The sequence below is a fragment of the Triticum aestivum genome, chromosome 5D (assembly GCF_018294505.1).
Source record: "Triticum aestivum cultivar Chinese Spring chromosome 5D, IWGSC CS RefSeq v2.1, whole genome shotgun sequence".
In the NCBI taxonomy this organism is placed as follows: domain Eukaryota; kingdom Viridiplantae; phylum Streptophyta; class Magnoliopsida; order Poales; family Poaceae; genus Triticum; species Triticum aestivum.
Window position 1 is genome coordinate 450,759,582 of NC_057808.1, and position 22,255 is coordinate 450,781,836.

General features: G+C 44.2%; 3 protein-coding genes across 7 annotated transcripts; 1 reads left to right on the forward strand and 2 right to left on the reverse strand.

Moving 5' to 3' along the window:
* Positions 1–305: 305 nt before the first annotated feature.
* LOC123122652 (splicing factor U2af large subunit A-like) lies at positions 306–4,679 on the reverse strand. 4 transcript variants are annotated; one of them, XR_006460333.1, is made up of 11 exons: positions 4,515–4,679; positions 3,589–4,067; positions 2,905–2,973; positions 2,455–2,525; positions 2,255–2,340; positions 2,119–2,139; positions 1,976–2,035; positions 1,268–1,885; positions 1,026–1,164; positions 658–899; positions 306–569 (listed from the first exon to the last, which is right to left on the reverse strand). XR_006460333.1 is itself a non-coding variant. In XM_044542944.1 (11 exons), exons 1-11 carry the CDS (start codon positions 4,599–4,601, stop codon positions 432–434), a joined length of 1,833 nt encoding a protein of 610 aa, XP_044398879.1. In that variant the 5' UTR covers positions 4,602–4,679; the 3' UTR covers positions 306–431. The 4 variants fall into 4 exon arrangements, 3 of the variants coding, with proteins under 3 accessions (XP_044398879.1, XP_044398878.1, XP_044398881.1); XM_044542944.1 differs by having other exon boundaries at positions 658–725; positions 3,589–4,064; XM_044542943.1 differs by having other exon boundaries at positions 658–725.
* A 2,705-nt stretch (positions 4,680–7,384) lies between these two features.
* Positions 7,385–12,900, reverse strand: LOC123122653 (potassium transporter 18). Of its 2 annotated transcripts, none has more exons than XM_044542948.1 (10): positions 12,653–12,900; positions 12,119–12,287; positions 11,584–11,809; positions 10,847–11,092; positions 9,956–10,006; positions 9,372–9,629; positions 9,235–9,287; positions 8,945–9,059; positions 8,607–8,861; positions 7,385–8,504 (listed from the first exon to the last, which is right to left on the reverse strand). In XM_044542948.1, the coding sequence occupies exons 2-10, from the start codon at positions 12,236–12,238 to the stop codon at positions 7,471–7,473; spliced, it is 2,358 nt and encodes a 785-aa protein (XP_044398883.1). In that variant the 5' UTR covers positions 12,239–12,287; positions 12,653–12,900; the 3' UTR covers positions 7,385–7,470. The 2 variants fall into 2 exon arrangements, with proteins under 2 accessions (XP_044398883.1, XP_044398882.1); XM_044542947.1 differs by having other exon boundaries at positions 12,649–12,893.
* Positions 12,901–16,158: 3,258 nt separating this feature from the next.
* LOC123122654 (probable protein S-acyltransferase 19) lies at positions 16,159–21,958 on the forward strand. The gene is made up of 9 exons (XM_044542949.1): positions 16,159–16,345; positions 17,868–17,981; positions 18,086–18,487; positions 18,994–19,062; positions 19,141–19,212; positions 19,374–19,499; positions 19,980–20,060; positions 20,151–20,339; positions 20,472–21,958. The coding sequence occupies exons 1-9, from the start codon at positions 16,301–16,303 to the stop codon at positions 21,441–21,443; spliced, it is 2,070 nt and encodes a 689-aa protein (XP_044398884.1). The 5' UTR covers positions 16,159–16,300; the 3' UTR covers positions 21,444–21,958.
* Positions 21,959–22,255: the final 297 nt, after the last annotated feature.

A 22,255-nucleotide genomic window follows, 5' to 3' on the forward strand; every position in this document is an offset into this window, starting at 1 on the left:
CCACGTGGCACACATTGTAAGCAATTCAAACTTGATGAAATAATAAAATTACCCACCAGTCGAAAATTACTGAAGAAACCAACACATACTTTACGACTGTCAATTAATATTTATTTATTTAGTGTATATGGCCAAGCTGTCAAATGATACTATTCTATTTATTTATTTATCGTATATGTGCCAAGCCTTTAATCTAACAAGGTCTATTCATGAAATTTCCAACACAGTGGAACAGAAAAATGAAAATCAGACCTCGATGCAGGATGTCGGTTATGCGATGAAACAATCATACCACCACCATGAAATTTTGTACGAACTACTACTATAATAAGAAAATCTCAGGAAGATATGTTGCTACATTGTATCCGAAATCTGAATATCACAAGCTTAAACTACATAAGCAACTACGTTGCTGAATATAGATATATCGTCTAATAGTCGTAGTCTCCTTCAACGAACTTGTTCTCGGGGTAGAACACGGCGACCGTCTCCTTCCCGTCGAACTTCCTCCCATGCATCCCGATCCTTGCCTTGGCCGAGCTCTCCACATCGGCATACTCCAAAAACACCTGCAATGCAGACCCAGAATCAGAATGGATAAATTTTGGTGAGCAAAATCGGTGAAAGATGCTGAATAGCACAGAAGTAAGGACTCACCTTGCCAACTCCAGCGACAGGATCACCGCTGGGATGGGGTCGTGGGATCACGGCTTGCACCAGGTTACCTGTCCACGTTAATCAGTAAGAACATATACACACGTGACAAAAAGGAAGAGAAAAGAACATATGGTTAGTCAAATCCAAGTGAAAAAGATTAGCGTCTTCTGTAAGTTTAGGCCCGATTGCAAGTTTCGCATGAGGTCGGATTATAAAAGACTCGGCAATGGTACTATGTGGCACTACAAAACAGACACACAAAAAGAAACACACAGAAGAAAACCGATTCAGTAGCTGAGCAAAGAGGCAAACACATTGATAAAACAGATCATGTTAGAGCTTGGAGTAAGGGCCGCATGATGGTTTACCATATTTGTGTCCTTCTAGCGTCATGTCTTCCAGTATGTCATTGTATTCCTCGTCGTCTCTAAGGCCATCTGCTGAAACCACCTGGGTCAGGCATACCACCTTTGTCGCTAGGGCTCCGCCCACTTCGTACACGAGTCTCTGCTCAGAAAGCAAACAGAGTCAGAAAGTGGAAGGCTATATTCATAAACTAATTGTTCATTTTATAAGATCACGTCTTCTAAGAACTATAATAAAGTCGTACCTTCATTTGCGCCTCTTGCTGTGCCTGCAGGAGGATGTTTTCTTGCTCTGGCCTAGGTTCTGCTCCTTGGTTTGCTCGCCTGACTGTGAGAGTCCTGTCACCCAACTGGATACCGTTCAGAGCAGCACAGGCAATGTCGGTGACAGTCACATCCTTGTACAAACAGAAGGCATATCCCTTCGAGTTGCCAGTTTCCTTATCCTTCACAATGTCAAATCCACGAAGAGGTCCAAAAGTTTCAAGCAACTCCCGCACTTGAGCCTCTGTGAAGTAATAGGGTAGACCACCCACAAAAATGCGGTCAGGGCCTTCTAAACCTCCAGCTGCCCCAGGTGTCAAGCCAACAGCAGCAAGATTGAGGTTGGGGTTCGGCTGGCTCGGACCCAATGTAGCTGCCTGGGAAGGATTGTAGTCTGTCGGCCTCCTAACTTTCACTGGTGCTCCCTCAAACATTATACCATCCAAGGCCATTGCATTGCTTGCTTCCTCCACAGACCTCATCTCAACAAAAGCAAATTTCTTGTCGTGGTTTATGTATACATTAACAACTGCATGACCTAGAGCAAATGTGTTTCCTCCGATAGCAGCCATAACTTGATTGAAGAATACAGCAACCGTCTGCAGAAAGAAGAACAAAATACTTAGCACGGACTGCGAACAGAGAAAGAGATGCCAAGAAATAACTAACAAGCTACTCAAGGCAATTACCTGTTCATTGGCGATTGGAGGAAGTCCACCGACATAAACACGCCGAGCATGCCGAGTAGCCTAAGAAAAGAGTGGTCAGACATGATTATGCATCACAGAACAAGATAAATCTCAAGCACACAGAAAAAAAAACTCAAACATACCTGTTGTGTCATGGCTAGTGGCTGCATAGCAAGTGGATCGATGCAAAGAGAAGAAAGAATTAGTAATAGATCAGAGGCAGTTATCCATGATTTGAGTACTAGCTACAATGAATCTTAAAAGGAGCACAGTAGTCACCTGTCCTAGGGCAGGTACATTGACCAAGTTTGGGAGCATGTTCGGAAACATCCCAGGATTAGCAGCAGGAAGTTCAGGTATCTGAACTGCAATGCATCAACAGAGAATTGTTAATAACATGAATTATTAGAATAGAGACATTCAAACATCAGTGATTATTTATTGTAAGGCATCATACAACATTTTCTGTCACCACATACCTGGGGTTGCAGTGGGAGCGAGTATAGGAATGGCTTCTGATGGTGCCTGGTCAAATCCACTCATGCGTTTGCTGTTTCAATACAGGAAGACATTAGTAAGCGATCCAGCAAATGAAGATTGCTGTACGAAAACTAAAGGCGCCCAATAATATATATACATATAATAAAGAAAAATCAGGCAAGACTAGACACCTGCGTCAACTAAATGGGGTATTGGCGAATATCATCCATGGTACAGCAAAAAACCAAGTCAAGGTAGTTCAAATTTGCGGATATCATCCATGGTACATTATGTCAACTTACCAACAATACCAAAAAAAAAAAACTAACCCATACCAAACACATGTCAATTGTCTTACTCAGAGGAAACAAGCAAACTTAATACGTATTATTAACAGTACAAACTGCCAAAATACAAATAATAAGTTTTCGATGGCATCCAGCACATACCTCTGACTCTCCGAACGGGAGCGGGAGCGGGAGCGATGCCTTCTGTGGCCATCTCTATCACGGTCCCTTCTGCATTATCACAACATAGATCAGATTTTTTTAAGAGAGTAATCTGCATAGGATATTTTCTGGTTTGCAAAATGTGCTTAGAAATACAGAATTGTTTGCACATCAACACTTCAAGGGAAACCTAATTCATTTGCGTCAAGAAAAAAGTTAAGCAGATATTATAATTAGTTCACGACTCTTATCACTATTATAATTACTGTTTTGCTTTGCTAAGTAAAGATCGCCACTGCATACAGCACCAACCAACTAGAAAACATCGCAGCTACCAGATGGTTATACAGCAGCAAAATTGCCTACATTTACCAGTCCTGTAATTCATGAAATGACATGTGGGGCTGTCCCATGTACAGTTTAATAACTATGTTAATGGTGTAGAACCATATAGTACAGTGAATAATTTCTGTAGATAAAATTAGAAAACTCAAAAAACATCTACCCTAAACCAAATGATACACCTTGCCAACTTTTCAGAAAATAAAAACGTCTCCCTACTAAGCACAAGGATGAATAGATTTCAACATATTTAACCAGCAGTCAACTAAAAGCACACAATGCTGGAATCAATTAATGCAACAAAATGCATAAGACACATCACGGAAATCAAGAACCAGGTACCTTTCAGCGTCACGATCACAGCTCCGGCGGCTGTCACGGTCATCGGAACAGTCACGGTGCTCCCTTCTCTCACTCCTTTCACGGTGGTCGCGATGGTGGCGTTCACGATCCCTGCTCCCTTCACGGTGGTCGCGATGGTGGCGTTCACGATCCCTGCTCCCTTCACGGTGGTCGCGATGGTGGCGCTCACGATCCCTGCTCCCTTCACGGTGGTCGCGATGGTGGCGCTCACGATCCCTGCTCTCTTCACGGCGGTCGCGATGGTGGCGCTCACGATCCCTGCTCTCTTCACGGTGGTCGCGATGGTGGCGCTCACGATCCCTGCTCCCTTCACCGCGTTCACGGACACTCTCCCTGTCCCGGTACCTCTCTCGGTCTTCCCCGCGGCGCCTGTGGCGCTCCCTGTCCTTGTCCTCATCGCGCTCCCTGACTCGGTCTCTGGAACTCGAGGGCCTCTCCTGGTGAGGCTGCGCATCCTGCTGGAAAAGAAGATGAATTCCTCCGTCAGATATATTTAAATAAATAAAAATCAGGGCCTGCTAGTATGATAAACATACTTACGAATGATAACTACCAAGCCTGCTACTCACATCACACATGACAAAATAAACAAAAACTATATGCTCCTGAACTTGGAATCCCATATCACAACCCAATGCATCTAGAGCATCGAAACTGCTTACAAAACAGGCCCGAATTCAGTTTTCAAGGGCGCAGACCAGAACTGAAAACACGGTCCGGCACTAATTTGGGGGGCGAAACTAGAATCCGCAACCGAACATGACGCGCGCGGCAATCTAGAAACCGAACTGGTTCGAGCCGACCCTACCCAAACCCCCTGTTCTCCGGCGAATCCGCCAAACCCTATGCGCGAAAAATAAACAGGCAGATAAAGATACCGCGCCGGTCGGTCGAGCGCTTCTCACCTGGGGGGAGCGGGCCTCGCCGCCGCGCTTGTTGGCCGGCGGGGACCTCGCGGCGCCGGACTCCAGGGGCGCGTCGTGCTCGGCCATGAGGCGGGGCGGGGTGCGGCGCGTCGGTTTCGGTCGGTGCTGGCGGCGGCGGCGGCTTCGGGTCGGTTCGCGCGTGAGGGGCTCTGGTCGATTGGTTGGTTGGGCGGGGCGGAGTATATAGGGGGCGGGGGTGGCTGACGTGCGGGCCCCGGAGTCAGACACGGCCCAGGTCGGTTCCGGAGGCGGTTCGCTCGTTGATTTTTGACTTTGACTCGTACCGTCGTGTTGGAACCGACACCGAATTCAAATTCTGGGAGAGCGGAATTCTAAGGGTGGACCGCTCTCCCCCTGATTTCTACTTCCTCCGTTTTGAACTAAAACCACGACAAGTAATTTGGAACAGAGGGAGTAATACATGGTTTCACGGCAACCCGATGGCATCCCTATTTTTTCCCGGATTTTTCAGACACAAAAGCTTACGAGTAAGTGTAATTTAAGTTTTTTTTTGCATCGGGGCTTTTTTTTATTAACCACATATATTTCCTTAGACAAACAGATTACAAAGAGTACATATGTGATCACCACAAGAGACAGACATAGATGTCTTGCAATATCGCACTAAAGACTCCGCGAGTAGTAAAACTGGAATTTTACTACAGTAGAATCTTGTGCCATGCCGAAATGTCATCCACCATTGTCCTCTGCCGCAGCCGAGGCAACGCTGAAGAAAGAGAGGAACTGCCATCGTACAAAGATCTAGAGGAGCACCTTTGCATACAAAAGGATGCTTTTCGAGCCGATGAACCGGGCCGCCACAAAGCGACGATACCGAGGCGTCTGAAAGACACCAAACACAAGCCGCAATAATCGACACCAACGCCACCCAAGAGAGTGTCGTGCGGCGGCCACCGGATCCGAAGACCGGCAAGAAAACAAAGCCACATGCTCCCCAGTGTCGCTCGATTATCTTGCACACCCGCTTGTTTTCTGACAGGTTGACCTTTTCTGAAACATTTGCAACTACTCATTTAAGATGCGTCTGGTAGGTACATAGTTTGGTAGCATGCATTCCACCATTGGGCCTGGCTGAGTGAATACCGATTAAAAAAATGGTATGTAAATAGTTTGGTAGCATGCATTCCACCATTGGGCAGTTTGATGCTTGGCGTTTGGTTGGCAGCAGTTCTGTCAACATGTAAAACATGGCATTTGGTTATACATTACCTATGTTGTGATCATCTCATCTCGCTGGTGGTGATCTTACCACACATTACATGACATATGCAGTACGAAATGAACCCCGTTTTCGTCCTAACCGGTAAATAAATGACAGTTATCTTAACTACTAATAAATTGCAGTACAAATTAACACTACACATGACTCAATAGGGAAAAGTTCATCGGGAAGTCCATCTTCATATTCTTCATCTGTTGCTGCTTCTTTTTCTTCAGATCTTTGTGTTATCTTTGTTTGTCCATATTGCCACAGCCCACTTCAATATTTTGCTCTTTCAAGCTTCATTGTCATGTGCTTCTACATCATGGTCATAGCCATCAACGTCAACAGCTATCACATCTTTCTCCTCCGCCACAAGATCGTCACAATCTCAACATCAACAGTAGCTTGTGACCTCGGCACTCTAGCAGCCACATGGGTACCATCTATTACGCCTATGATGGCTTGAAAACCTATTGTTACGACTTTGTTAGAACATGGTCACGGCATGAACTACAAGTAGTGCTCACCTTGAAATATGGATATCACATAGGGCTCATGCAAATCTTGGTAGGAGTTTGCCCAATTAGTGTCTTGATCACCTCTTCTCTGAGCTCCGCAGTAGCATACAAGACTTACTTGAAATACCTGGAAATTGTCTCATTAGATCTCTTGAATGTATTGCGAATAACCCTGAATCTCTGATTATGACCAACAACATGAAGGAACATCAAACTTGCTATTCCACATAGGTGTGTATGCTATCTTAGCAGCCCCTTGGTCCTAGACGTCTCCACAAGCTTGCCAAAAGGTGAATTTCGCATTCAAAGCATGTTCGCATCCTCTACATTGTTGTTTGTGCATATGTAGTTCAGATTTGCCATCCTCTCCCTATTTCGGGTTAAAGTTGGACCATAACGGATGACAGGCTTATCACTCTGAAGAACCTCTCTCTTGTGGACCAATATGACCCAAGTCTGAATCACAACTTTGAGTGTTGCTACTTGAACAACCAACTTCAATCGTTCATCCTTACTGACCTAATGGCGAAATTGATGTTGCGGTAAGTACCGGCGAAATTGACCATGCACCCTACCTAACGACCTAATAGAGGAGGGGGGTTGTATGGTACTGACCCCCTTTGGAGACGAGGACCCACCCATGCTGGAGACGAGGACGCCGAGGAAGACGAGACGGACTACGAGACAAAGGGGAGAAGCACTTCCAGCCACTGGAGATTGGGGTTGTCTCCGCCATTGCTTCTGCAGATTTGAGTTGTTACCGCGTCTATGCCAAAACCGGAAGGCTGGATCAGTCTCACCGCTGTCCGTGCCAAAAATGGAAGGCTGGATTTGTCCTAGCGCTAGAGGTGAGCGAGTAAATTATTAGAAAAATTGCCAGTTTTCAAAATAACCTGAAATTTCAAAAGAAGTTTCATCATAATGTAAACCTAAACCTTGGTGCAACATGATGGTAACAAGTTGGTTGTAATATGACATGTATTCGCATCTTAATTGCATAATTTGATTCAGATTCCTATCTAAATTTGCACTACACTGAAATTTGCCATTTTATTACTAAATTTACATGTGTCATTTTATTAGTACCAAAATCTACATATTCCAGATATGTAAAATCAATTAATCATCATTTCTGTAGAGTTCTCTTGTAAAATAATCTACACACAAACACGGTGATTTACATCCAGTTTAGCTACACATAGAACACCTGCCCAACATTCAGCAGGCTCTCATGGGGAACATTGAAGATGGCACTGTTCTCCCTGCAGATCTTCCTCAGGAAGGCGTAGAGGTAGTCGATGGCAAGCTTCTTCAGCGGCCCCGAGTCCCTGCGAGCCCTGATGACAGTGTTCCCGAGGATGTGCACGACCCCCGCGTCCTTGCACGAGTTCAGGAACGCGACCTCGTCGCCCACGGTCTCAAACCCCAGGGTCGCTGTCGTAGTCTGTGCCGACGACATGGCCCCTGGGCGGTTCGGGGAGCGCACCGGCACGATGGAGTCGCGGGAGGCGTAGCTGAGGTCGGCGGCGGACCTGGCGTCACTGCGCGCCTCGTCGATCAGCTCCTGCTGGTCCAGGGCACTGTACTCATCGGAGTCCGAGTACTCCTCCATCATGCTCTCCAGCCGGATGAAGAGCAGCAGGCTGCTGAATAGCATCTTCTCGAAGTCGTCGTCCTTCTTGTGGATGTCCTTGTAGCCGTACCGTGCCACGCAGCGGAACATGTGGAAGTTCTTGGGGCCAATCCGCTTCACGAGGAACCTCTCGTCCAGCGGCACGGTGTACACCGGGAGGTACTTGACGCAGACGAACACCAGGGTGGAGTGGATCGCCGGGAGGTTGGTGATGAAGTGCGAGAAGATGTGAGGGACGCCGCTCGCCAGCTCTGTGTACACCAGGCCTATCCCGGGCACCCGGACCAGGCCGAGGCTCGGGCCAAGGCCCAGGATCCACGCCATGGACACCTTGCTGTGCATCTCAAACTCGTAGCGTTTGAGCGTGCCATAGTGCCATACGTACATGATGAGGAGGATGGCCGCAGCGAACACGAGAGGAACCCAGCCGCCCTGATCAATCTTCTTCATGACGGCGGTCAAGTACGGGATCTCAACAGCCAGCGACAACACCGTGAAGAGCACGACCAAGGCCCAATGGCTGCGCCATACCAGCAGCATTATGGGGATCATGAGAAATGTTGTCACAAGCATGACCATTATCACAGCTGTACCTGTTTATGCAGCATGCAACACTCATGTCAGCAACAGAGCAGAAACACAAACGGCAACCGCGGAGATTTTAGAGAGGTGCGAGAACTAATTCTAGTTTTTACCATAAGCATTTGCAATCTGGGACTGATTCTTGAATCCAGCGGTGACAGCAATACAGAGAACCATGAGGATCCAATTAATATCAGGGCTGTATATCTGGCCAAGATACTTCTTCGATGTATGGATGATCTTCACCCTGGGGAAGCATCCCACCGCAAGCGCTTGCTTGATAATTGAGTACGTCGCAGAGATCGTTGCCTGGCTAGAAACTATTGCAGCAGCTGTTGCAACGACAAATGCTGGCCAAAGTATACGCTCTGTGCCAAATAATCATGTCACTATGTATTCGCATCAATACGGTAATCACCTAACCGGGGAATTCCCTACGTCTGAATTTTACCTGGAAGAGAAAAATAGAAGGAGTGGGAGACTTTGTCTTTGTGTGTGGCTATATAGGCAGCTTGACCAGTATATTGCAAAAGAAGACATGGGAACACAACCGTAGTGAAAGCAATCTGCGTTTCGAAATGATAAAAGGATGTTAGCAAGCAAACTGACTGATTAAAGTACTCATGTGAAAGTTATATTGGTAGATCCACTACCTCTAACAAAATAAAACTGAGTGCATTCCTCTTAAAATGCAGATTAAAATATGCATAGCGAAGAACAATCACAGCCAACATATGGTACCTGAATAGCTTGTACGGGAAAATATGAAAGGTCAGCAAACAGTGCTTCTGTCCCTGAACCATGAGCCAAACAGTCAGGTCAGGTTATTGCCAAGTTTTTGACAAGCCACCATATGAAATAAGGTAAGAATTCCAGACCTGTTATGCTGAGCATAATTCCTCCCAGGGAAGCCCAGCTAGTCTTCCCTCGCTTAAAATAATGATATACATAAATAGGATTGAACGCCTTGAGAACCGACCTATCATATGTATAAATGTTTACAGCCCCCAGGACTCCAATAAGTATGAACCAAACAAATACTATTGGTGCAAAAAGCCAGCTGACTTTGTCTGTGCCATAGTGCTGCATACTGAACAGTCCAATCAGTATCACCACGGAGACTATTACAACCACATCTGTCATGGGAAAATAATAAAATGACTCAGTTAATCATAAGTCTAACTCTCAGTATTATTTGTGTAACAACATTAATTGTTCCCATGCACACTACCACTACAAAGTTCCCACGACAAGGTTCTCATCAGAAAAAAACAATCCCACGACAAAAGGCAATGCTTCAAATCACGTTAGCATGTTAAGCTTATCATTCCACATCCAAAACAATATGGTGAATTATTTAAGGTTAGAATCAACAGTTCTGGTTAAATTAACTCTAATTGCAAATTTTGGCATCCTCCTCTGAGATGCACATGGTAAAGCTAATAAAAGCAGAAAACTGTACCATTTCCCATTCTGGGTTCTTCGACCTTTATTCCACCAGTTGCAGAAAGAACTGCAAATTGTAAAGCACCGTTATTATCAATTCACTTGGGTTATTGGGTAGAACTTAACAGTAGAATTATGGAATTACAAGCATCACAAAGAAGATATGTAGAGCAGCTAAAATTGACTGAAATCAGTACAGCCACGCTCGTATGCTGTGGACTGAAATCAGTACAGAAGGAGTAGTTGGTAATCTCAGATGCTCCATGTAAGACTGGAAAGGTACAGTTTAATTTATTAGAACGAAACAGAATATGCAGATCCATGGCCGCTTTTCATCTTTGTCATGGGCGTACAGCCCGTGGAGGAGCACTCTACAGGCAGCTATGTACAAGGATAGTTATCTGTATGGTAGTTAAGGACTTAAGAGACTGGGATCAAGTAAGTTATGAAAGATAAGATTAGTTTCTTCAGTTAGGGGCAAGCCCTCTTACATAAGGGCTGCCATATCCTCTGGTTGAAATAAGCAGAGAATAAACCAATATTTCCTAAATCTTTCTCCTTTCCGCCCTTGACTGCAGCTGCCTTCGCAGCTCTTTGGGGCCACGGTCACTTCGAGCAAGCCCTAGGGCCATCATAACCATGTCGTGTACTGGATACATGACATCTTATATCATGAAAAATAGTTTATTCAGTGGCTTCGTGAGTAGCATCTCATTGCAAAACAATTTGTGTAATACGCTTCAAAGAAATATCTAGCATGCATGCTTTGCCAAATATTTTTGGTAACATAAGGATTCTTAGTAGGCCAAAGCTAGGTGCATGTCAGGCTGAAAGCTCCAGGTTCTCCTAACAATATCAGTTTGGAGAAATCTGATAATAAATAAAGATAAAACATGCATGTACTCACCTGATATAGCCGGAGTGAGAATTCCATCTCCAACAGCCATGCAAGTACCAAAAAGGACAAGAATAAGAATGACATTCTTTCTGAATTGGTGCCCCTCTAACCATCTTTTGATCTTTGCAGCAAGAGACTTCTCATCATATGTCTGACGGCTGTATGTTGTTAGGTCTTCATCGGTTTTATGTTGATTGGGAATAATGCTTATCTTTGCATGCCGGCAAAGCAATGAATAAAGAGCAAAAGTTCCACCTGAAAAGACAAAAAAGCTATTAGAAGATGTGGCTTATTGTCTGTGGCACACTAAACTTTGTGTCCCTACTTGAGGCAGCTGCACAGACAAAACTTGTGGCAACTTAGCAGAAGGGCATGGGTCCATCTTAGAGTGACAGCTTTATAGTCTAGTATCAGCCTTTCCCGATGATACGATTACTTAAATATAAAACAACTTTTACATGGGCAGGATAACTTTTTTTAAGTGTTAAAAGAATCTCTTTATATTGGATAGTACAAAGTTTATAGATGAACCAACAAAAGTCCTACATAACTGTACTGTTGCATGGGCTTTAGGAAGCTCTTGACCAGAATTTCCTCTGTATGGCCATACACATTAGCTTTTCATTTTCAGGCAATCTTCAGATGTTCATAGAACATGCTGTATGTATTACTGCATTATCTCGAACAAATAAGGCAGACCTGTACGAACAGTTTAATCTTTCCATAACTGAGGCACAAATTCTTACCTTGGCCGTTATCGCTTGCCCTCAAGACGATAAAAACATATTTAACGAGGGGAATGAGAGTAAGGGAGTAGATAATAAGCGAGAGTGCCCCGATAATTTGCTCCGTGTCTTCTATCTTTTCAGGAAAGATGTTGTAGAAAACATAAAGAGGCGATGTGCCTAAATCTCCAAACACCACACCAAGGCTTTGGAAAGCTAGTTGTAGCATCAAAACTGTTGGGTAGGTCTGCACATACAAGAGGGAGAAACAGGGCAAAAACAGAATTACTTAGCACACTGTGGCTGTTCATTTTTCAGAAGTTCAGAGTAAAGACACCAAATAACTCTGCATCTTAGTCAACATCTCAAATCCATGCATATGGATAACTATCAGGGAGAATGCACTACTGAAAAGAATGTGCTACAAAACACAAAATTGTGATGCTCAATGCCAAAGCCATGTTCTTAACACAGGACATTAGTTATATGTATCCTATTGGCTAAGGTTCAGATATACTAGAAAACTGACAAATACTTGGATGATGATAGCAATCACCTTTTCTCTGTACATATTCCTCAGTCTCCCGGCCTCTGCGTCCATGGGCTGATCAAGGCTCTTCTCCAGCTCCCACATCGCCCCCTTGCCGGTGTCCTCGTTCGTCGAAACGGTCTCCATGAGGTTCAGACTTCAGGCCAGTCAATCAGCAGCAGAAGTATGTCACAAACTGCAGGCATCAAGAAGTCAAGAACTATCTCAGTCTATTGCTGCAGAGAGTACATGACAACCAACGACAACATATCTCATTTTGATTACGAATCTAAACGAGAACATGTGGTTCCAAGACCAAGAGGCTCAGAAACAGTCAGAGGTAACCACAAAAATCCAGATGTTCAATCAAATTAGTTCTCCAGATTTGAATCCGAGCACAGGACTCCAGCTGCATACATACGTAGATACAGGGGAGCAAAGGCGGGGCGAAGACTAGAGGGTTCCAAAAGGCTCAGAGGCAGTCAAAAGCAACCAGAAAGGTCCAGATGTTCAAATCTGTTCACGAGAAAGATTCGGGGGGCCGGGACGGCGAGCACCTGCCTCAGGGGACCAGCGACACCAAGTCAACCATGCGTGGCAATGAGCGAGGACGAAGATACGCCGCCGCCGCCGCCGCCGCCGTCGCCGGTGAGGAGCTCGGCCGGTTCCGGCGGGGATGGGGGCCGCCAGGTGTGGGGAGGGCCGGGGAGAAAAGTTGGAATTTTGCTTCTTGCGGCGCAGTCTTTCTTTTTCTGTCAGAAATTTCGGATGTGGAGCAGAGAGGAGTGGAGATGATTTGGAAATTGTCGCTATACGGCCTGTCTCCAATTATTTGAGGAGCATAAATGGGAGGCATTGATTGGCTTATTGTTATTGCGCTGTCAATTTTTTTTTTATTTACTTTTCGAGGAACCGGCAGGAGCGCTCTCGAAATCATGCAGCAATGTCAACGTCAGCGTCAGAGTGTTTGTTAATCCACCCAAACCTTAGCATAAAAGTCAAAACCGAATTCTTTTTGTGCGATGTCGATGTCGTCGGTGTTAGTGAGTTTGGGAGTTTTGTTATCCTTGAGAAGTTGTCTCGGCAATTTAGTCATTGTACATGGTGACGGTTTACCTCGGCATACCATAATTTTTTTTTTAAGTTGTCTATGGCTACTTAGATGGTTAGTTAAGTGATGATGATGGTACTTTCCCCTAAAAAAAAGTGACGATGGTGCGTCATTCGCTTGTTCATCGTGTAAGACAAGACAATAGGCATTCATAATAGGATCTCGATGCTAGCGGACATGGCTGTCAGCATCGTGATCCAAATAATTAAACCACCTCCTTCGAAAACGACTTGGCACGAAATGAATCATGCCACCGCATACCACATACGAGAGAAACCTAATCAAAGTTGTTTTAGCAGGCACGAAGACAACAACAGGAACCTAATGACAACTTTTCTTTCTGCATTTGAAATAATCTAAGTGGGTACACAATTATTTTTTTGAGAAGTTCTCTAAGTGGATCCACATGGCAGCATGTTTTTTTTTTGAGGGAGGCAGGACATGCCCACGAGATTAAACAGGGGGCTTATGCCAACGTTTGGCCCAACGATGAACCATCCATCTGGCCATGAAAGGCCAACCAAACTAGAATGTGTGGATTGAGCATAGGGAGCTCTTATGTGTCGCTTTAGGGCAGTTGTGCTTCAAGATTAACATAAATGGGGGTCTGACCTTAAAAAAAAAACATAAATGGGGGTCTTATTTATCTTTGTCATTAAATTTGGTATATTTTTCATCTGTAATTTACATTTTATATAAAAGCTTGTCTATTAGTAAAAAAAATATTAAACAAAAATTGTGCGTATTTCAAAATAAAATGTTGATGTGTTGTCTAAGGGTTATTCCAATAGGTGATAAAAAAGCATACTGCTCCCTCCGTCCGAAAAAGCTTGTCCCTCAAAAGGATGTATCTAACATCAAGTTAGTGCTATATACATCCACTTGGGAGACAAGCTTCGGACAAGTTTTTTCGGACGGAGGGAGTATGAATTAGAAAAAATGTCATGATTTGAAAGTGAAAATATGCATGTGTTTCAAAATAAATGTTCATGCATAATAAAGAACATTATTCATGTTCATGAATAAAATATGTTTTCATAAAAAACTAATATATATCAAAATAAAAAATATGTTTTTTGAAAAGAATATGTATTTATGAGAACGATATAATTATGAAAATTAAATTAAATGTATAAGTAAAAATATTCATGCATTTACAAAAAAAATAATAAAAATAAAAATAAAAACAGAAATATTTTTTTATAATGGAAATAAAATATGAAGAAAGGGAAAAATATAAGACAAGAAAAAAGGGAAAGGCAACATAAAAAATCATTGTTTGTTGAGTTTAATCTTTGAATTTTCCAATAAACAACCATGAAGTTGTTTTATTTTTGCCTTTTTTGGTCCACGGGTCCAATGTGACTAATACTATGCACGTGTTGGTAAGAAAATTTCATCAGAAGATATGGTCTACCTTTCTCCTCAAAGAAGAAAGGAAAATGGCTCCCCGGAACCCTCTTGACTGTATTGTATGAAGCGTGCAGATTCTCTACCTTGTCGTGACAAAGGCACTTCTGACTTTGCCACATGATCAAGAATGGAAGGACAAGATCGTTGCAAGTACTGTTCTGAGCATTGTGCATAGCAAATCACTAGTTGGTTTTGTTGTAGCAAGTACTCCCTCCATAATGTAACATCTTAGATTATGAGACGGATAGAGTGTTGTTTTCTAGCGCCTGTAGCATCCAATATGGGTCATTGGTTTTCAGTTCGACAGATGAAATTGAACAAAGGCAACAAGTCAGAGAATCCACAGAGTGTATGAAGGGCGTGGGAACGATAATTTTGACAATGTGAAAACAAAATCAACAAAAACTATTGACAATGCTAGCATTTGACATAAGAGCAATTCTAGTAGAGTTGCCATAAATTGGATCACCATATGCCATATGAAGCGGACTCCATAATGATTCGAAGGTTGCTAGGCCTATGCGCAATCACAAAATCGGCAGACGACAACCTCCATAATTGTTCTTTTAGTGGTTATTTTTTCATTTGGTTTAAATTTTTAGTTTAAATTTAAGCGAGATTTCATCCAACATATATGTTCATAATCATCATCAACGGGCTCAACGGACGAACTTGAGGAGGATCGAATCCCGGAAGACTGAGTCGAAGAAGGAGCGCTGTCATCCGTCCAAACGCCGCCCCTGCGAGGACTAAAGCCCTACCTATCTACTATTGGTAGTCTAGACACCAGGATTCTCCTCCCCTCACCGGTTGCCGGAGCGGCAGGCGGAGGGGAGGCGAATCCACGGGCTCGCGGACGGAGATCGAGGGGAGCTGCGTAAATTTGACTATTGCAATGCACACGATGCTGCCGCTACAGTTGCAATTTTGTGCGCTGATCCCCCAATTCGCCATACTAACGATTATTTATGGCGATCGGTCACAGCCCGCGCATCCGCCGGAGTTGGGAAGTGCTATCTCCAGCAATGCACTTTCGGTGGAATAAGACGTTTCCGTCGACGATGAGGTGCCTACGGTGATTTCGTAAATCTCAAGATGATATGCCGGCTCAATCTCTCGCAGGCGCTCATAGAGGCAGGGTGTGCGTGTGGGCGTTCATAGGGGTGAGTGGATGCGCGTATGTATAAGTGCTTGCGTCTGTACTATGTAAAAAAAATAAAAATCCGGACTATTGGTTGTTAAGTCAGATGAGAACATTAATCATTTAGATCACTTAGATTAGATTACACTTTTACTTGTTTATACTTGCCATGCCGTCTTACCTAAACTCACCAAATGGCAACTCAAACCATTATAGCATTACAAAATGCCCCAATGGTCCAGCATTGGTTGACCTAATCATTCCCCCAACAAACAATTCCCCAAAAAAGGGAATCACAGATCACCACCGGGCTAGAGAGAGAAGCCCATGGAAAAGCCATGAATGAGAGAGGGATGGCCCACCCACCAGACAGGGAGAGAGACCACAGGGGTTTTAATAAAAATCTTCCCTCGCCATTATTCTTGCACTGAAAAAACTACCAACCCCTCCGCCCCGCCCCGCCCCAACAGCAGCAGCGGGGAGCTGGCCTGCCGCCGCGCGCCGCCGGAGAGGCGATCCGGCGACCGGAGGAGAGGGTGCCGCCATGGCGCGGAAGCACGGCTGGCAGCTCCCGGCCCACACCCTGCAGGTCCGTCCGCCCGCCCGCCCGCCGGCTCCTCTCCCCCCTTTCCTTCCCCGCCTTTCCCTTTCCTCCCACGCTAGCTCCCGGCCCTCGGATCGGCGCAGCCGGGATGGAAGCATGCACTCCCCGCTCGGCTCGCGTCTCTGGTAGCCGCAGGAGGAGCTCGCCGCGTGCTCGCGCCGCCCCGTGAGCTCGCGCCGGAGGAAATTTCCCGATTTCGAAGATCTGCCGAGGAGGGAGCCAGCTCGGCGGTGGTTGGCTGGCTCTCCCTTTCCTCTCCTGCTTTTCCGCGTGTCCGCGTGGGTGAGGCAGGTGGATTGTGTGAGCTGGGCCACGGAATGGCTTGGGAATTTTGTGAATTCTGCCGGCCCGTGCTCGATTTGGTGCGGTTCCTCCTCCTGCTGCTGCCTAGGGTTGTTCGTCCGCCTGGCCGGAGCGGGCTTGATGCGTCTCCTGTCTGAGATGGCTCTAGAGTACTGTCTGAAATGGTTGCTTGTTACTCGTAGTTAAACTGGAAGTAGTAGTAGTGCTGTCTGAATAGGTTGTGGTTAGTACTGTCTGGAATTGGTAAAACCCTTTATGCTAAATTATATCCGCTTATATGCTCTGGAGTGAGACCTGGGACCTGTTTGTTTGGGCTATTTCTGGCCGCGTCTAGGTGGGTCTCCAAGGGGATGGTTTGGCAACGTGAATGTAGGCGATTTAGAGGAGCTGCATTTTTCTGTTTTTGGTTTGTCAGTGAATGGTGGTGCAGTATCGCGATATTTCTCTCTGTTTTCTAGATTCTGTTGGCTTATTATGTGAGAGTTGGCCCAGTGGCTTGTAAGCTTGTTCTTGAGTCCACAAAGTTAGCCCTTGCCTGTTTTCTCGATTCTGTTGGCTTATGGGAGAGTTGGCTCAGTAGCTTGGTTTCTGTCCTAAGCTTGTTCTTGAGGCCACAAAGCTGGCTCTTGTCTGAATTTCGCATCGAACTTGGTGGTGGAAAACTCTTACTGGTCAAGTGGTGGCAAGAACTTTCATGCTACCATATTCTAGTTTCTTTTGTGGGGAAGGGCCACTTGTCAGATATCTTTGTGTATGGTGGTCTTCCACAACATATGGAATTTCTCCATCTAATGTAGTCAATAGATGTTGTTAAGTGATTGTGTCATGGTTTTGGTTCTGTTTTTAAAAAGGAAAGCCAGTTGTTCAGGCTTCAAGAAAATATTTTCTCAGAATATTACTGCTAAGCCCAAGCTTGTTAATCAGCATGTACATTTCTGTCATATATTGCTAATGTCTGCTCAGATGTGTGCTTGCTATTGTCACTTGTCTTTTTAAAATAAAATAAAAAATATGAAGCCTTATGATACTGCACCAATAGCCTTTGTGCACCCAAGTTATCAAACTATGTGAACTAGAAATGGAAATAGAGAGAATTGATCATTACTTTTCTGAACTGTTGCAGAAGCCTCAATAGTTCTTTCAAGTTCGTACATTGAAAGGCTTGTTTCACAAATTTTACTGATTCTTAATATTGTTTTGACAGATTGTTGCAATTACTGTATTCTTCCTTCTGGTGGTTGCATTTTATGCCTTCTTTGCACCATTTCTGGGAACACAAGTCCTTGAGTATGTTGCGATAGGCATTTATACTCCCATGGTAAGTCTTAAAAAGAATCATTGTTTTTATGTCTTTCTGATCATGTGAAGAGAGCTATCTTGTGGTATCATGAAACATCATTTCACTCTTTGCATCACTTCCAGGCGTTGGCTGTCTTCATCCTTTACATCCGGTGCACAAGTATTAATCCTGCTGATCATGGTATCATGGCAAGGTTTGAGGATGGTTTTGTCGATGTACCTGCTAACAGCGATGGATTGGAAGGCATAAACTTGCCCCAGAAAGCAAACAGCGCTATTGGAACACACTCCCCAACATCTACTTGCAGAAGCTCTCTAGATGGCCATTCTAATCACAGAGGTACATCTATAGGGGAAGCAAACGTAAATGTGAGCTCACAACTGCCGAAGAAAAGATCAAGTTGTTTCCTCTTTGGTGGGCTCGTGTGTGCTTTATTTGTTAAGGAGGACTGCCGGAAGCCTGATGATTCAGAGCAACAAGCTAATGGCGAAGAGGCTCTGTTTTGCACATTATGCAATGCTGAGGTATGCTTCTTTAGCTTTTGGTTATAAAACATGCAGCCGAATAGTCACTTTGGAGCACGGGCACATTGCGCCTTTTTTTTGAAGCTCAATTTCTTTGATTTTAACGGCTTAAAAAAAGTCCGGAATTTTGTGTACATGCACATATAGAAGCGTAGTATAACTGCAAAATTTCGTCAGTATATGATATACGTGCTTGTATGTGAGATGTACAAAAAAGACAAATACATGCAAAATAATTGGCTTGTTTTTTGTTGATTTTGGGCTGAATGTTTGTCTTTTTTTGTGTCGAGTATGATGTGACGTATTATTGAAGAAAATTAACAGGTACTTAGACCACATGCATACGTATTCATGTAAAAAAACTCAGCTTTTTTGAATCTTTTAAGCACCGTTTTGAGGTGTTTTAAAAACGTGCTCCATTGCCCCCATGCTCCAAAAGTCCCCTTTAGCATGCAGCAGGCTTAGTTGAAACTTATGTTTATTTTTTATATAAATTAATTTTGCAGGTTCGCAAATTCAGTAAACACTGCAGAAGCTGTGACAAGTGCGTGGATGGATTTGATCATCATTGTCGGGTGAGTTTCTTGAACTGTGTTAGCATGCGACCTTCTGACACCTGATTGTGCGTAAGCTGATATGAGCATCTTTTGCAGTGGCTGAATAATTGTGTTGGGCGGAAGAACTACTTCACGTTTATTGCTCTGATGGCAATCAGTCTCCTATGGGTATGCAATGTTCACCTGTTATAGATATAATTTTTTTGGGAGCATGCATGAGGGCTGCAATGCAGTAGCATATCAGTTTTAAACCCACTTGGTTCTAGAGGTTTGTGTATAGTTATTCCCTCCCCTTTATGGTACTAAATATTTACAGTTTCCTGTGACAGCTTGCAATTGAATTTGGAGTGGGCATTGCTGTTCTTGTTCTCTGCTTTGTCGATAAGAATTCACCAAGAATTCTCCAAGAAAAGCTTGGGAATGGCTTGACTCGCGCTCCATTTGCTGTGATTGTAGTAAGTACCGTATTGAATTGCCGTACCTTTTACTATATAAATATAGGAATCTTTTCTTTGCTATTATATAATAATATCTGAAGCAGCACCTTCCACCATTAGCTGTTGAGGAATCCCAAGACTGTTTGCCTTCTATTTGCTGCACTACATGCTATGTTGGCAAAGTTCTGACGCTGTTACCTATGTTATTGTTTCATTTATACGATTTAGAGTATTATGGTTGCACAGCCTCTTGTCACAACACATCGATATTTAATGTGCTTTGTAGCACATTATTTTTACCTTCTGGAAGTGCAATTATTACTTTTTAGGATCCATGAATTAACTTCTTAGCTCTTGTGCCTATCATTGGCTTACTGCTTACCTATAGTGCTTGCATATTGGATCTAATGTATACTAAGCATTACTTACTGGTTCTTACTTTTCAGAACAAGTCTTGTTAGCTGATAATTAACTCAATTGTGATATTATCATGTCCAGGGTATATTCACACTTCTGTCATTAGTGGCCTGCGTACCTTTAGGAGAACTTTTCTTCTTCCACATGATATTGATCAGAAAGGTTTGCCTCACACCTCATACTTGAAATGTAATACATATGCAAAGTTTATCTTGCTTCCTCAGCTGGGTTCTTTCTCTATTTCTTTATCAGGGGATCTCAACCTATGATTATGTGGTCGCAATGAGAGCTATGAGCGAGGGGATTCCAGAAGACGAGGAAGGAGCAAATATCATCTATTCCCCCTCAAATTCAGCAACAACCGGATTCAGTGTTGGAAGTTCTCTTGGCCTTCACCACAAGGGTGCTTGGTGTACACCTCCAAGAATATTTATTGATCAGGTAAGCTGCCTGTGTAAATTGCAAGATTTTTGAAAGTTTAATCATATGACTCTCAGCTGGAAAAAAAATATTTATATTGTTGGAGACAATTGTAAGACTACTGAATTTAGTTGTGCTGAAACTTTCAACCAGGATGAAGTGATTCCACATTTGGACCCTGGGATGGTTCCTTCAACCGTTGATCCTGATGCTGCTGGATACGCTGAAAGAGCAAACAAAGCCAAGAAGCCAGTCAAGATCAGTGCCCGGAGCCTTGCAAAGCTGGACAGAAACGAGGTGATGAAAGCTGCGGCAAAAGCTCGGGCATCATCCTCTGTTCTCCGACCAATAGATGCCCGTCATGGCCATGAAGCTGATATTAGCTCCAGTGGCAATGCCAGCGTCAGGAGTAGTATGAGTGTTGATTACAGTGCTACAAAGGAATCGAGGAGTGAGATGAGGCTGTCTCCTCTACAGAACTCATATCCACAGAGTCTTGCAAGCCAGGATGACTATGAGACTGGCACACAGACCGCAAGCAGTTTAAGCAGCCCGGTCCACATCCACAAGCTTGCCCCTCATGCTCAATTTCGTGCAGCACCTCATCCAGCTCCACCTCCTGAAAGGCCTGCGCTAGGGATTACAAGGCCACCTGTTCCTGCCACACATATAAGTAACAACCCAATGTTCCAGTCAGCCACATCATATGTCAGGGAGAACCGCAGAGCCTCTGTTGTCTGGGATCAAGAGGCTGGTCGGTACGTGTCAGTGCCCATGCAAACAACAAGAACAGGACCCGGTGTTGAGCTGCCTGCAAGAAACCCAAGTTTCTTGGCGAATCCAAGTGGTGAACCAGGCAACCATGGGAGAAATCTTGCACCTGCGAACACGACATCATCAGCGATTCCTTCGGGCCAGCCGTCTGAGAGATTGACGTACACAGGCCAATCAATATTCTTTGGTGGGCCAATCCTGAGCACCACCGGCATAAATGCAGAAAGGAATGAGGCTGGCACAAGAGTGCGCCCTGAGGGAAGCAGAGATCCCAACTCCCACCAGCGGGACATCCGTGGCGAGAAGGCTCGGACAGGCTCCTTCCCGTTGTTTGAGCCTAGGAATTTCTAATAGAACCTGCTTTGTTGGCAAGTGACCTTGACCGGCTGTTTTACTCTTCTCTACTATGTCGTCTGCTCAAGTGCCACCGCCATGACAGTGGGGGTGATGTTGATGCACTGCACCCCGTGCAGAGTCAGGGAACTGCTGAAATAGTTGACCCGGGGCTTCAACGATACATAGATAATGATGCTTTTTAGAGCTTTATTATAGTGAGTGAGGATGGCGCTAACTTTGTTTGATGTTTTACAAACTGACTGATAGTCGCAGTTTTATTTTGCGTGCATTAGGAGTTGAGATGTTTGATGCGCTTGGCATGTAGTAGCAGAGCTGATTAAACTTTGCCCTTGATGTGTAGAACCTTTTGATTTGCCGCTGACTTTGTTCCATTACGGACTTCGGAGCGTTCATTCCAAGTCTCTGTTCTGTTACTGCTGTAATAGTAGCCCACGTGTGAAGGCATTGTCTCCAACTGTCTTAGCGTTTGATTGCTTTATTTTCATGTTGAGAGAATGGAATTTAGCTCAGATGATACTGCTTGCTGCATAATTGATGTTTATTTTCCGAACTGAATTAGTGAGATGGGTATGATTACAATTGAATAATTCTTGTTTTGTATCATAAGTTCATGTCTAATTAAACTGTGGCTTACTAGTGCCAACGCATTGGTGTCAACGTGCCCACTGCCTCAAGGATGTTGCAGAATTCCCCGCTGCTTTGTAAACTACCTATTTGAACATGTGAAGGATAATGGTAGTACCGGAAGTTAAACTTAGTTTCATTGCATCCATAGGCTATGAATATTGTATAATGAAGCATCATCT

Coding starts and splice junctions, on each gene's coding strand:
- LOC123122652 (XM_044542943.1), bottom strand. CDS start 4,601: ATGGCCGAGCACGACGCGCCCCTGGAGTCCGGCGCCGCGAGGTCCCCG. Junction 1,886..1,975: donor CTCCAATCGCCAATGAACAG/GTAATTGCCTTG, acceptor TTCTTTCTGCAG/ACGGTTGCTGTATTCTTCAA. Junction 1,165..1,267: donor AGCAAGAGGCGCAAATGAAG/GTACGACTTTAT, acceptor CTTTCTGAGCAG/AGACTCGTGTACGAAGTGGG.
- LOC123122653 (XM_044542948.1), bottom strand. CDS start 12,238: ATGGAGACCGTTTCGACGAACGAGGACACCGGCAAGGGGGCGATGTGG. Junction 9,060..9,234: donor TTCCCGTACAAGCTATTCAG/GTACCATATGTT, acceptor TTCGAAACGCAG/ATTGCTTTCACTACGGTTGT. Junction 8,862..8,944: donor CTTCTATTTTTCTCTTCCAG/GTAAAATTCAGA, acceptor TATTTGGCACAG/AGCGTATACTTTGGCCAGCA.
- LOC123122654 (XM_044542949.1), top strand. CDS start 16,301: ATGGCGCGGAAGCACGGCTGGCAGCTCCCGGCCCACACCCTGCAG. Junction 17,982..18,085: donor TAGGCATTTATACTCCCATG/GTAAGTCTTAAA, acceptor CATCACTTCCAG/GCGTTGGCTGTCTTCATCCT. Junction 19,213..19,373: donor TGGCAATCAGTCTCCTATGG/GTATGCAATGTT, acceptor TTCCTGTGACAG/CTTGCAATTGAATTTGGAGT.